At 42.4% G+C, this 12513-nt stretch overlaps 1 protein-coding gene and 1 long non-coding RNA gene across 3 annotated transcripts; both read left to right on the forward strand.

The window, feature by feature from the left end:
- The first annotated feature begins 1339 nt into the window (after nt 1–1339).
- Nucleotides 1340–2416, forward strand: LOC108640117. Its single transcript, XR_001920946.2, has 3 exons — nt 1340–1663; nt 1770–1929; nt 2341–2416. It is a non-coding gene; the product is annotated as an uncharacterized LOC108640117 (long non-coding RNA).
- A 1089-nt stretch (nt 2417–3505) lies between these two features.
- LOC103759408 (thiamine transporter 2) lies at nt 3506–11949 on the forward strand. 2 transcript variants are annotated; one of them, XM_018074986.3, is made up of 6 exons: nt 3506–3865; nt 4444–4600; nt 6612–7428; nt 9887–10079; nt 10570–10711; nt 11478–11949. In XM_018074986.3, the coding sequence occupies exons 2-6, from the start codon at nt 4451–4453 to the stop codon at nt 11598–11600; spliced, it is 1425 nt and encodes a 474-aa protein (XP_017930475.3). In that variant the 5' UTR covers nt 3506–3865; nt 4444–4450; the 3' UTR covers nt 11601–11949. The 2 variants fall into 2 exon arrangements, with proteins under 2 accessions (XP_017930475.3, XP_017930476.3); XM_018074987.3 differs by lacking the exon at nt 10570–10711.
- Nucleotides 11950–12513: the final 564 nt, after the last annotated feature.

Raw genomic sequence — 12513 nt, forward strand, 5'->3', positions numbered from 1 at the left:
TCTGTACTGCTGTTTGCTTCTAGCTTCCAATACCTACACCTAAGTAATAAAAATAGAAAACATCTAGCATTTACAGAATAATATTTTTCCTGCAGAGACACAAGCTATCATTTGTACAGACATATCTGCTTTTTATACCAGTCACATATTGCAACTAGACAAAGTGCCCAGAGGTGAGGGCAGGCAGGAGAGAAGCAATTTGTTACAAGTCACAAGAAGAATCAGTAGGATCTGACCAAATGAACCTGGCTAGTTTTTTTAGGCATTTTGTTTACTGTTGTGCATTGTGTGGACATTCTCTATTGTAAACAGTTTAATCAATACACTCAGAACAGTTTAATCAATACACTCATAAAATCAGATGTATTTAGTTTGCATTGAGCAGTGAGTATCTTTTATTACTGCAGAACTGAGAGCACGATACTCCTGCGTGAAGAATGAGGGACAGAGTCCAGGAGAGCAAGGACTAATTTATTCTATTCTTCCTTGTGAGTAGGAATCTCCTTTTGAGGCATTTAGTTTAGAAGTAGGTGCCAGTCCTTGACTAGAAGTTAAAGAGACTTTGTATTTAAATGAAAAAGGAAGAACTTAATATTTTCAGCTCCATGGCCATGGTCTCAAACTGCCTTTGGCACAGAAAGTTAACAAATATTTCCATGTAGCATCTGACAAAAGGAATCAACAACATGTGAAACTTTTTTGTTATTACTTAAAAAAATAATGCCAGTAGTTGGCTGCAGGAAAGGAGCTAGAAAAACTGGTAGAAATAACCATGAAAATTCTTATGTTCTGATTAGAGCTCACTGCTTTCTCTGTTTGTGGGATGTCACTGAGGAGCAAAGAAACCAAGCAGACACAGTGTATTTGGCTTGCAGTTGTAGAGAGCCCCATCTTCAGAAAACAGATAAGACCTTAAAGAAAAAAAATCTAATCCTATTCTCTCCAATTTCCAAAAGAAAGATTTTGAGTTTGGAAGCTGGGGGGAGCATTATGAGGGAAACAAAGGAGGAAGAGGGCAGTTCTTAGGACTGTTAGGAAGAGAAAGGCAAGGCCTTGTCTTACCCTGGACTTTCACAGGGTAAATTAATTCTGATTACACAAAGTAATCAGAATTAACCCAGCAATGAGAGATTTAATCTAAAAGAGTAAGATGCACACATCCACCTGCGTGTTTGTGTACCCACACACTCTTTGGAGAGAAGATACTTGAGGCTTGGCAGGTTATAAGCAAGGCTGGAACCACAGGCTGTCTAATTCTGCAGGAAAAGGAAACTCAACACATCCACCTCTCCTTGCAACTTTTAGTATTAAATGCTGATCTTTCTTCCAGCATGTTAAAGGATTCCATGTAAACATGAAACTCCAGAGCTGGGCTCGTTGCTCCCCATAACTACAACCCCTCGAAATACAGCACTAACTGCCTTTGAAGCATTAGTGGGTTTGGGCCTAAGTCTCACGTGAAGACACAGTCCAGCAAGCTGGTAAGGCCAGTTTGGGCAAACAAGGAAGGAACAGAGTACTTTGGATTCAAAGCATGCAGGTATAGCCCAACCACTAGCCAGGGCTACCAGAGAAACGCCAGCCAGCAGCCCCCTTCCAGCAGGCAGCACACCCACCCAGCAGCACCTTCCCCAGGGCTCCTTCCCCTCCTCAGAAGCCCTCGGTGAGGAAAGAGAAGGAAGTGCAGAGACAAACCTGGCCCCCCTGAGCACTTGCCTGCCTGGTTGCACCACACACTTGAGCACTGAGAGAACCTTCCAAACCTGCAGAACCGGACCAGGCCCTGCCGAGCTCACAAAGGGGCCCCTCCTGTGCCAGGGCCACAGCAGCCACTGCCAGTGCCAACACACATCCTACCACCGGCCTCAGGGTTCACTCCATCCTCTAGTGAACCTCGGAAGACAGAGGGAGTCCAGTCTGAAAAAACAGGTACAGCAAAGCAAAGCAACAGAATTTCTCTAATGCAGGTCTGTTTTGATTTTTTTTAGCTTAGAAGCCAGATTTAGAAGCTCATCTTATTGTCTATTTGCCCTTAAATGACAGATCAGTCCTTATACAGAAGTAATTACTGGCCAACTAATAGTATGAGACATTCCATGTCCTACCTCCCAACTCCTAGCAAGGCCAGGATGGTCAGAAGAGACCCCCTGAGCCCAGAGGCCACTACACTATGCACAGGGGAGGGCCAGTGTTAGCCCAAGCTGTGCTGAACTGGTGCTCTGTCTTATCCATGAATCAGAGACCAGAGCTTTTAAAGGTATTTATTAACATAAAGAATGCAATCATTGATTGCTTTCTTGCCGTGGCAGATTTTATTAATCATTAGCTACTGTATTATAGCTTTATCATAAAAATACAACTCAGTTTGCTGATAAAACCTGTAAAGGAGAATGCTTCCCCCCCTACAGTCTTCATGGACAAGTTCTGCAAGCAAGAAGAGCTGTGATGAGTTAGTATTATTATTTAAATTCTGGTAACATTTCATCAAGTTTAGAAAGAACATTTCAGAAAAAAAAGAGACACAGAAATTTCTTACTACCTAAAGGGTGGTTTCTGACTTCTCCTCTGCAAGACAAAGTCATCCTAGGAGGAACTGCACATGAATCCATAAGAAATGCACCACAGCCACAGGTTTGACAGGTAATTCATTACCTTTGGAGTTATTTGGGAGTGTGGTGGCTACTCAATTGCTCAGTGCATTTTGAGGTGATAAAACATTTATGCGGATGTTACTGATCAGCCCAGGATTTAATATATTTTTATTTCGAAAAGGTAACATACCAAAACATTTCAAATTAGGTCTTGAGTTAAAGGTAGTACAGGTTGTACTTTATATATAATGATTTGTAAGAGAAAGATGATAACAAAGGCAATCATTTAAAATCAGGTTTCAAGGGTTAGGGCTGGTTTTTGTAACGTTCCTCTGAGGTCACATAAATACTGTCTTTATAACATACTATTTATGCTAAGTTTTAATAAATACAATCTTACAGTGCAAGTAGAAGCACTTTTGAAAAAGTGCCTGCTAAAAAGTGGAATTCAACAATTTAAAAGAAATAGCTTGTAACTGCATGATTAAACATCAGTTAGTGCTTTGCTTTCGTTCCCTCATGATTCAGAACATTCTTATTTCACTTGTTTTCAGGATTAGTGAAATTGACTTTTTAATGCAAAACAAGTAATATAAGCTTAAAAAAACAAATCTCTTTAGACTTTTTTTGCTGCTGACTACAGCGAAGAAAGAAGCCTCCTTCTTTTCCTTTTGATCATCATTTCTAAAAGTGAAGTCAAGTTTTCTCTTTTCAAAGTCTGAGCAGGTACCATGAGCAGATGGTTTCTGTGTCTTTCTCTACCCTCTCAAATGACTGGAGTGCAAGAAATATGATGAATGTTAAAGCACTTTGAAGAAAACGAGCTTGCAATGGGCTGAGCTGGCTGGTGGCTTCTTTTGTCTTTGAGAACACTCGCACTGTCACTGTGCCACTTGGCACTCAGGCTGCAGCACCCTGAGAATGAGCTTTAATCTCACAGTCTGCCCACTCATTTATTTGGAAATGAGACTGTAATGGAACTTCATTCTTCCCCTGCAGCACGTGCACCCAGCCCTAAGTACCTCACCGAGAACAACCTTTGACAGACAATAACAGAGACCGGAGTTTACCATGGGCCAACGCACCTTGATCTGAGTTATTCATTTACAAGCTGCATCTGTGATCACAGGCAGGGGCAGTGACAGAAACATTGGCTCAGGCTGTGTCACAGCTGGAGTCACTCCACTCCTGAGACAGACACAACAATATCCTCTACTGATCTATCAAAGTTCAACGGTAAATGCGACAGTGGTTTAACAAGACTCGACAGCAAGGTAGGCTTGACTTAGTGCACAGAGGACAAGGTAAGACAGAACTGGCGGGGAGACCCTCTTGTTAAGTCACAGGATTCTAAACTCCTCGCAGAGAGGAGTCAAGGTGCAGCCAGACCCACTGCTAGTCCCAGATTTGGTCAACTGCCTATGTCTAAAGGATTGTACATGTGCAGTCAGTCCTCAGCCAAGATTTCAAAGCTGAGCACACTATTAGTCACTTCCCAAGGATCTGTTGTGGCAAGAAATTTCTGGACCTCAATGAGTAACTGCGAGAGGCATCCCTGCCCACAGGGAGATCCAGGTGTGCAGCTCCACTGCTGTGCAGGAGAGCTCAAGATCATTGATGTACAGTTACATCTGCACATCAGCAAGACCTCTGTGTCACCATTCCAGGCAGCCCTTCCAGGCTATCACATTGTCATCTGTCCCCCAGTGTCCAATTAAACTGGATGCCACCATCACAGCCCCCGCTTAAGGGTCCAGCAGTGAAGGTTTAGTTAAAAAGTAAACTTGCAGATGAATTTTTACCAGTTGTGAAGAGCATCTGTTCATTTCTTTGCCACCTTTTTTTCTTTTAGGTAGGCTATGGATTCCTGGAAGGAAGCCATAAGCCGCAGCTGGATTTATCCCACGGTGATCATCTGTGCAAATGGATTTTTTGCCACAATGAGGCCATCAGAGTCTTTTCTCACCCCTTATCTAACGGGGCCAGACAAAAACCTAACGATTGAAGAGGTATGTAACTATCCTCTTAAGTAATAATTAAAATGCTTAAAGCATTAAGCCTTACAGCAATAACTGACGGGAAGATGAAGTGTTCAGTAATACGGATATATTTTATCTAGAGTCTCACGTTTAAGATGCTTCTGGGAAAGAGTAAGGAGTCACCTCTTTGGCAGAAGGTCAAAACATTAAACACCCCACATTCTCAGGACTTTGAAACAACTACTCTTTGGTAGTTGTTTAAGAGATTGGTATTTTTGGCAAAATCAGGTCAGCTAACTCCTCTCTCCAAAGCAGAACCCCAGAGGAGGGGCAACACTGACATTTATTTATACTTATCATGGAACTGATTACACTAACACACTGTGGTGGTGTGTTACCACCACAGGACACACACTGATAGCAAATCATAAGAAAACTAAACAACCTTCCCCTTATGTTTTATGCATTAACCTGTGAAGGTCAGGTTCACATTCAGAAAAGTGGGGGTTTTTTTTGAAAAAAGCATGCACTGCAAGTTTTCTTGCTCTGCTCCTCTGTTCAGCACTGGCTGCTTCAGGAGTACACTTCCCAGGAAAAGGTGCCATAGTTGACACGTGGCTGAGTCATGGAGCTAACAGTATAATTAGAAAACACAAGCTTGGTACACCCACATACAGCTAATATGAAGAACAGTCATTCCTGCTGCGCAGTAGCAAATGTTAAGGCAGAATCTACCAGCACAGTGTGAACCCAAGGTTTCTTCTGAGAAAAGGTATTTGTGGTTTAAGTCATTAGGGTTTATTTTCTCCCCCTTTTTTATTATTATTATTTTTTAATCACAAAGGGAAGTTTTATATAAAATACACAATGAGGATCACAGAATGCCTTAATTCTGATTTCAACAAGAATCCTTAACTCAAAAATAAGCATAGTACAGATAATAATTCTTTCAGCCGAACTCACCTCCAGTGAGCTAATTCTATAACATAATTTTAAGTCAAACACTTAGAAATTCTAATTAAAGTTCAGAGAAACAAAAAAAGTCACACAGAAAGATACAGTGAACCAGCTGCTCACCATGCAACTCACTCCAGGACCTGTTCAGAAGTAAAAAGATGACCACCTACTATTGTCCTCCAGCATTTCATACAGTTCCTTTCTAGTCTCTGTTTAAGCAGAGAACAAGTGATCAGGAATGGACACCCCCAGCAGAGCCCATAATTACTGGGTGAGACCTCCCCAAAACAGCCAACTTACAGAAAAAGCTCATTTTATGATGTGCATCTAAAAGCAGACATCTGACCTAGGTGTACCCAAACTGCCTGGGCAAGCACCGAGCTTTAGCGGCGACTGCAAACAGCACCTTCCAACCCAAATGCAGAACAGTTTTAGAAAAAAGAGAAATAATTTCTTTTCAGAGCATCTATATACTCGAGTCCAGCTGAAACTTACTGAAATACTGCTTCCTCAAAGACTTGCTTACTTCTTACACATTAAACTGAAAGAAAACATAGACGGTGCAGATAACCTGGTAGCAGCTACACATTCACTATGTGCAGTTCCAGTTACATTGTACGAGGCACGTGCTGCTTTTTTCAGTCCAATTTTAACAATGGAAAGAGGTAACCAAAGGTGTACAATGACTCATGTAAAAAGTTAAAACTAAATAGGCGTTCATTTCCAGCTACTGTGGGGAATAGGATTTGAAGCTAGACAGCCTTTCCTCTGACACACAGTTACAACTGCTTGAAAGAGCTGGATATCAAAATCTGCCTTCTTTATAGGCTTTTACTGGAATTTTTAAGCCAATCCACCTGTTTCTGTAGCAGAGTGTAGCATCACTATCTTTGCCCCTTATGTAGCACATTTACAGTAATGTCACTGAAAGCAGTTTAAGTCTGCACTGTTTACATAATTCAGTGTTTCCTGTGACCACAACTACGTTGTTTCCTCAATAACATAACTGTAAATCTAAAAAAATCAGTATTTTATGTGCTTGGGTTTTTTTTTTTTAAATATTTCCTTCTTTCTTCTGTTCTAGGTTACCAACCAGATTTTGCCTGTTTGGACATACTCCTACCTTGCCCTCCTGTTCCCAGTCTTCCTGCTCACAGACTACCTGCGCTACAAGCCCGTCCTCCTCCTCCAGGGCATCAGCCTCATCGTCACCTGGCTCCTGCTCCTCTTTGCACACGGAGTGCTGGCCATGCAGGTGGTGGAATTCTTCTACGGGATGGTGACGGCCACTGAGGTGGCCTATTACGCCTACATCTACAGCGTGGTCAGCACCGACCGCTACCAGAGGGTGACCAGCTACTGCAGGAGCAGCACTCTGGTGGCAGCCACTGTTGCCGCCGTGCTGGGACAGCTGCTGGTGTCCTTGGCAGACGTGTCCTACTTCTACCTCAACGCCATTTCTTTGGCTTCCGTGGCCCTGGCCTTCCTGTGTGCGTTTTTCCTCCCCATGCCCCAGAAGAGCATGTTCTTCCACAGGAAAGATGCCTCCCAGTCTCTCCCGGGGCCTGACAAAGTTGCGGCTCCGGCCGGTTCTGACCGTCCCTCGAGCTGCCAAGAGGACACGAGCTCCGACTCCGCTGGCAGGAGCCCAACACCCCAACAGCAGGCTGGGAATGCCAAGCCCCGGAATCACATGCTCAGAGTGCTGGTGCAGCTGAGCAAGGACCTGAGGGATTGCTACGGCTCCAGGAAACTTCTCTACTGGTCCCTGTGGTGGGCTCTGGCTACGGCCGGCTTTTATCAGGTCCTGAATTATATCCAAGTGCTGTGGGACTTCCAAGCCCCCTCTCACAGCTCTGCAGTGTACAATGGAGCTGTCGAAGCACTAGCAACTTTTTTAGGTAAGTAAAAGATAATTAGTAAATAAGTAACCCACCCTGCACTGAGGCATTCTTCAGCATACCTTTGGTGCCTTTCCATCTCATATGAGGACCAGGGTTAACAGCAACAGCCTGACATATAACACCCAAACAGTGTGCAAAGCATGTTTTTTCTATTGACTTATTATCAGTGGGCTTCTCAAAAATTATACATATACATATATTAAAAAAAGCTTTTTCTTTCTAGAGGAACCTTATTCCACCTAAGTGCTTTAAGAGTTTAAGTTCACAGCTCTGTTTAGACCATGAATTTAACCCCAAGCAGTTTGAAAGTCTGCACAACTAACCTTGTATATACCTCCCTCAAATACACCTTAAGCTGGCAAGTTTAGGAATTAAAATAACACACTAACAGATACACTGTTCTAAATGGTCTATTTAGACAGTAGATTAAAGATCATTTCAGGCTAAGTGCTCCTCAGCAAATATTCTGTGCTGCATCTATATCCTTATCAGCAAGTTTGCCTCTGGATATGATATACAAGGAGAGACTGAGAGCACTGTAATTATTTAGCCTTGAGAAAACAAGGGATTTCATTAATGTGCATAAAGACTTGAAGGGGAACAGCAAAGAAGACAGAGCCAGGCTCTTCCCAGTGGTGCCCAGTGACAGGACAAAAAGCAAGAGGCACAAAATCCAGCACAGGAGGGCCAATCGTGTCCGGGGGGGCATCAGGCAAAGCAGCACCAGCCAGCTGAGGGAGGGGATTGTCCCGCTCTGCTCTGCGATGGCCTCACCTTAAATACTGTGGCAGTTTTGGGTGCCACAATATCAGAAAGACATTAAGTTCTTAGAGAGTGTCCAAAGGAGAGCAACGGAGATGGTGAAGGGCTTTGAGGGGAAGCCATGTGAGGAGCAGCTGAGGGCACTTGGTCTGTTCAGCTTGGAGGAGACTGAGGGGAGACCTCATTGCAGTTACAACTTCCTCCTGAGGGGAAGAGGAGGGGCAGGCACTGATCTCTGTGGTGACCAGTGAGTTGTGTCAAGAGAGGTTTAAGTTGGATATTAGAAAGAGGTTCTTCACCCAGAGGGTGGTTGGGCACTGAACAGGCTCCCCAGGGCAGTGGTTCACAGCATCAAGCCTGACAAGAGTTCAGGAAGCATCTGGATGATACTCTCAAGCACATGGTGTGACTCTTGGGGATGCTCTTGTGGAGGGTCAGGGCTTGGACTCGATGATCCTTGTGGATTCCTTCCAACTCAGCATATTCTGTGATTCAAAGTTCCACTAAAACATATAAGAACATTTTTATTGTAAGGGTGATTTAAAACAGCAACAGGTTGACCAGAGGTGTGGACTCTCCATCCTTGGACATAGTGAAAACCTAGACAGCATCCTGAGCAGCTTGCTTTAGCTGACTCAGCTTTTAGCAGGGCCAGGTGATCTCCATCCATCTCTTCCAACCTCAGCCATTCTGACTCTCATTAGTTCCTTGGTCCATCCCAATGACATTTCTCTTTGGCCACAGAACAGAAGGCTATGGCCAAAGTGAAACTTCTTTTACATGACTGTGCAGTACCAATGGAGTTTCCTTTTTGAGGTCTCATTTACACATCTGTCTCCCCCTTCATTCCAAGAGCCTCGTCCCACATTTCCAAGGAACTATCAGTTTACTTTTCCTCCCTGCAATCAGCATGAAAATCTGTTTTACTGAAGCTACTCCAGAATTACTACTGTTCTGAGTAGTGTTCCCAAGGACTTTCTTGCTTTTACACTCTCTGGCACTTGACACTATTTCAGACTACAGAAGGCACTCAATACTGGAAATCTCTGCTTGCAGCAGGGATGGACCAAAGGGGTTGGTTTGCTCTAACTTAAGGAATTCTGATGAAGAGCACATACAACCAGCAAACAAAGTCCAATCTGTTAACCTGTCTGAAAACACGGAGTTTGCTACACCATGATGCACTCAAGTCAGGGTTTTGTTACATGTGGTGGTCAATAAGGCAAATGCAGTTCACAAGATTTTTTCACCAGAAACTGAAAAGACACTTTCAGAAAAAGCAAACGTGAAGTACAACAGATTTTCATTTCATAAAGATCTTTACATGAAGTAAGAGAACTCATTATACCTATTTTGGCAGAAAATGCTTGGTGAGATTGTTCTTCTCTTTGCTCAGTTGTCAAAAAATGCAAGAAACAACAATAGATTGTGTGCTGCTGCCTCCAACCTTGGACATGAGGCACTTTCCCAGAGCACTTCAGTCAGTGAAGGGTCTGTAAGCAAGGAGAAAAACACCCAAACAAATGGAAGACTCCCACACCACTAATAGGAAATATAAACCACACCAGTATCAGAGCCCACTGTGACTGTAACAGACTGAAGAGCTCCTGGCATGATCCAGCTACACAGTTATACAATGGCTCTCAAGGATAATAACATTTCAGAGTTTTAATCAGTACTTTCCAATTTTTAGGTTCAGTAACATCCATGGTAGTTGGATACGTCAAAGTGAACTGGGATCTCTCTGGAGAATTGGCCTTGGGAATTTTCTCTGCAATGGATGCTGGTTCTCTGTTTCTCATGTACTTCACTGGGAACATCTGGGCATGTTATGCTGGTTACCTTGCATTTAAGGCTTGCTATATGCTCCTTATAACAATAGCAACGTAAGTACAATACACAACTGTTCTAATTAAAATGATTTAAATCTGTGTCAAATTTTTAAATTTATCAAAATTTTACTGGAAGTTTCCCTAGAAATAAATTTTAACTAGGTTATGACAGCAGCATACATTATTTCTAGCCTGTGCAAAACTATGCTTAAAATTATATGACCTAATCACTACAGTAATACAGTTCCTGTCAGAACAAGGTAGCTTCTGCATTTGGCTGTTCAATGATCTATGTACAAGTGTTCTATACATGATCAAATAAATATATACCAGTATTCGACAAAAATATCCACTCAAGTAAAAGGTAAGTAGGATGCACAAAAGTCACAAAGCCAGAAAAACCAAGGAATTTCTGCCAAATTGAAGCTGTTAAAGCTTAATAGCCAAGACTGAAGTGACTGTCCTTTGAAGAGTCCACTGTGCACATTAAAGTGCACACGTCCTTGCTCTCCATAGTTTGGCCAACCTGTGCATTCATTGGCAGGTTTCAGATTGCTGTCAACCTGAGCATGGAGCGTTATGCTTTGATGTTTGGCTTCAACAACTTTGTTGCACTGGTGATTCAAACAATTTTAACTGTTATTGTAGTAGATTCAAGAGGTCTGGGACTGGATATCAGCACTCAGGTAAGCTACATGACTGCTCTCAGTCCCCCTACTCTTCCCAGAAAGTGGGTTCTGCTCTAAGACTAGCCTTTGTGAAGATACCAGGTAATGTGTGAGCTTAGGCCAGTTAGTTGCAAAAAACAGTTCATTTAAAGTGAACTGCTATAAGCTACTATGACTTGTTCTCCAGTCCTCTCAGTTTTGCTTTTCTGCTATAATTTTGAGAATATTTTCATAGAACAGAGAGGAAAGACCACCACCTTCACTCAGAGTATTTCTGCAATTAAAGGCTTACTATTCACAAATTTATTGTCAAAATACCCTAACTAGAAGCAGGAACCAAACCAAAAAGCAATCAATGGGTCCTTTATTAGGGTAATTCTAAGTAAGATAGTTCCAGTGGATGCACCATGAAATTTACTCTAATTCTGAAAATTAACTTAATTCCCCACTAAGTTTCTAAACTTAAAGTTGATACATATGTACCAAATGAGGTCTGAGTCTCTAGCTTTCATCTTTGCAGAGAAGAGACACAAATGTAGGACTGTTATCCTCCCTTACCGAGGTAGGAAAGGCAAGCCCATTACAGAATATTCTCTCCCCCTTTTACAACCTCAAACTTCCTACAGTATGTAATCAAGCAGTCAGACTTCGAGTCCTTTCAAATGGGATCATTTTGGGCACAGGTGACAGGGGAGGGCAGCAGTGGAGGGACACCTCTTATTATCTAACAGCAAAAGCAGTTTTTGACTCTTTCTCCTCCTTCTTTCCCACCTCCATTTCCCAGTTTCTCATTTATGGCAGCTACTTTGCAGTCATAGCTGGAATTTTCCTCATCAGAAGCACATACACCATTATCTCCATCAAACGCAGCAATACCAGCACGGCTGGGGAGAGCACTGGTCATTAACAACAGAGACAAGAATGGTTACAAGCAACAGTGCAGAAGGCTCCATCACCTGAACAATATATAATGTCCCATCAAGCAAAACTGGTGCAGGCTGAAGCAGGCTGTTAACGAGCCTACAGCACAGACAGCTTTGTCAGCAGCAATGCATTTTGCCTGTTTTCTTCATCAGTAGTTTAACTCAAAGCTAGTGATCGACACCCAAACTTTGATTAATGCTCCGCAAGAACAAGTACAGGCAGGTGCCTGAACTTCACACCAGAAGAACTTACAGAACCTCTGAAATTTCACTTCTACTGAGAATTTCAATTAAAGGCAATTTAGACCTTTGAACATTCCTAGGGAATATAAAGCAACAGTTGCCCCTGGCAGCAAGATATCTGTTGGAAAGATTGCCACAAAGGAAACAACACTTTTTCAACTGGAAGTTGTGACAGATTTTTGAAACAAGTTAACAAATAGCAATAAACAATATTTTTTCCCCAAAAGATCCTACTCAAATGTTGGATTACTACCATGTGATTTAGTATAGCAATATTGTCACTTTCCCAATGGTCAAATGCAGGCATTTCAGATTCCACACAGACAATGCACTCCTCAGAAATGTGAAGTGACAGCACTGTAAGGAAAAACATGTCATCATATACAGATCAACTGCTACTGATGCAATGACAGCTTTACCATGAGTTTGTTGAAGGAGCATGAACACAACACCCTGACCTTCCCTTTGAGTGTCTGCCTTGATAAGCATTTGCAATAATTATATCCAACAATTGCCATGACCCACACACTTATCTTTGGAAGCAAAGAGCCTCCTAAACTAACTTATTTTTAAACCACAGGGAGACACTTCAGTTGCTATACAGAACAGTCTTAAATAACATGACTTAAAGTTTAAATATAACTAAAGCTAATT

Source organism: Manacus vitellinus, unplaced genomic scaffold (assembly GCF_001715985.3).
Source record: "Manacus vitellinus isolate BGI_N305 unplaced genomic scaffold, ASM171598v3 scaffold_29_pilon, whole genome shotgun sequence".
Lineage (NCBI taxonomy): Eukaryota > Metazoa > Chordata > Aves > Passeriformes > Pipridae > Manacus > Manacus vitellinus.

Coding starts and splice junctions, on each gene's coding strand:
- LOC103759408 (XM_018074986.3), top strand. CDS start 4,451: ATGGATTCCTGGAAGGAAGCCATAAGCCGCAGCTGGATTTATCCCACG. Junction 10,080..10,569: donor CTCCTTATAACAATAGCAAC/GTAAGTACAATA, acceptor ATTCATTGGCAG/GTTTCAGATTGCTGTCAACC. Junction 10,712..11,477: donor GACTGGATATCAGCACTCAG/GTAAGCTACATG, acceptor TCCATTTCCCAG/TTTCTCATTTATGGCAGCTA.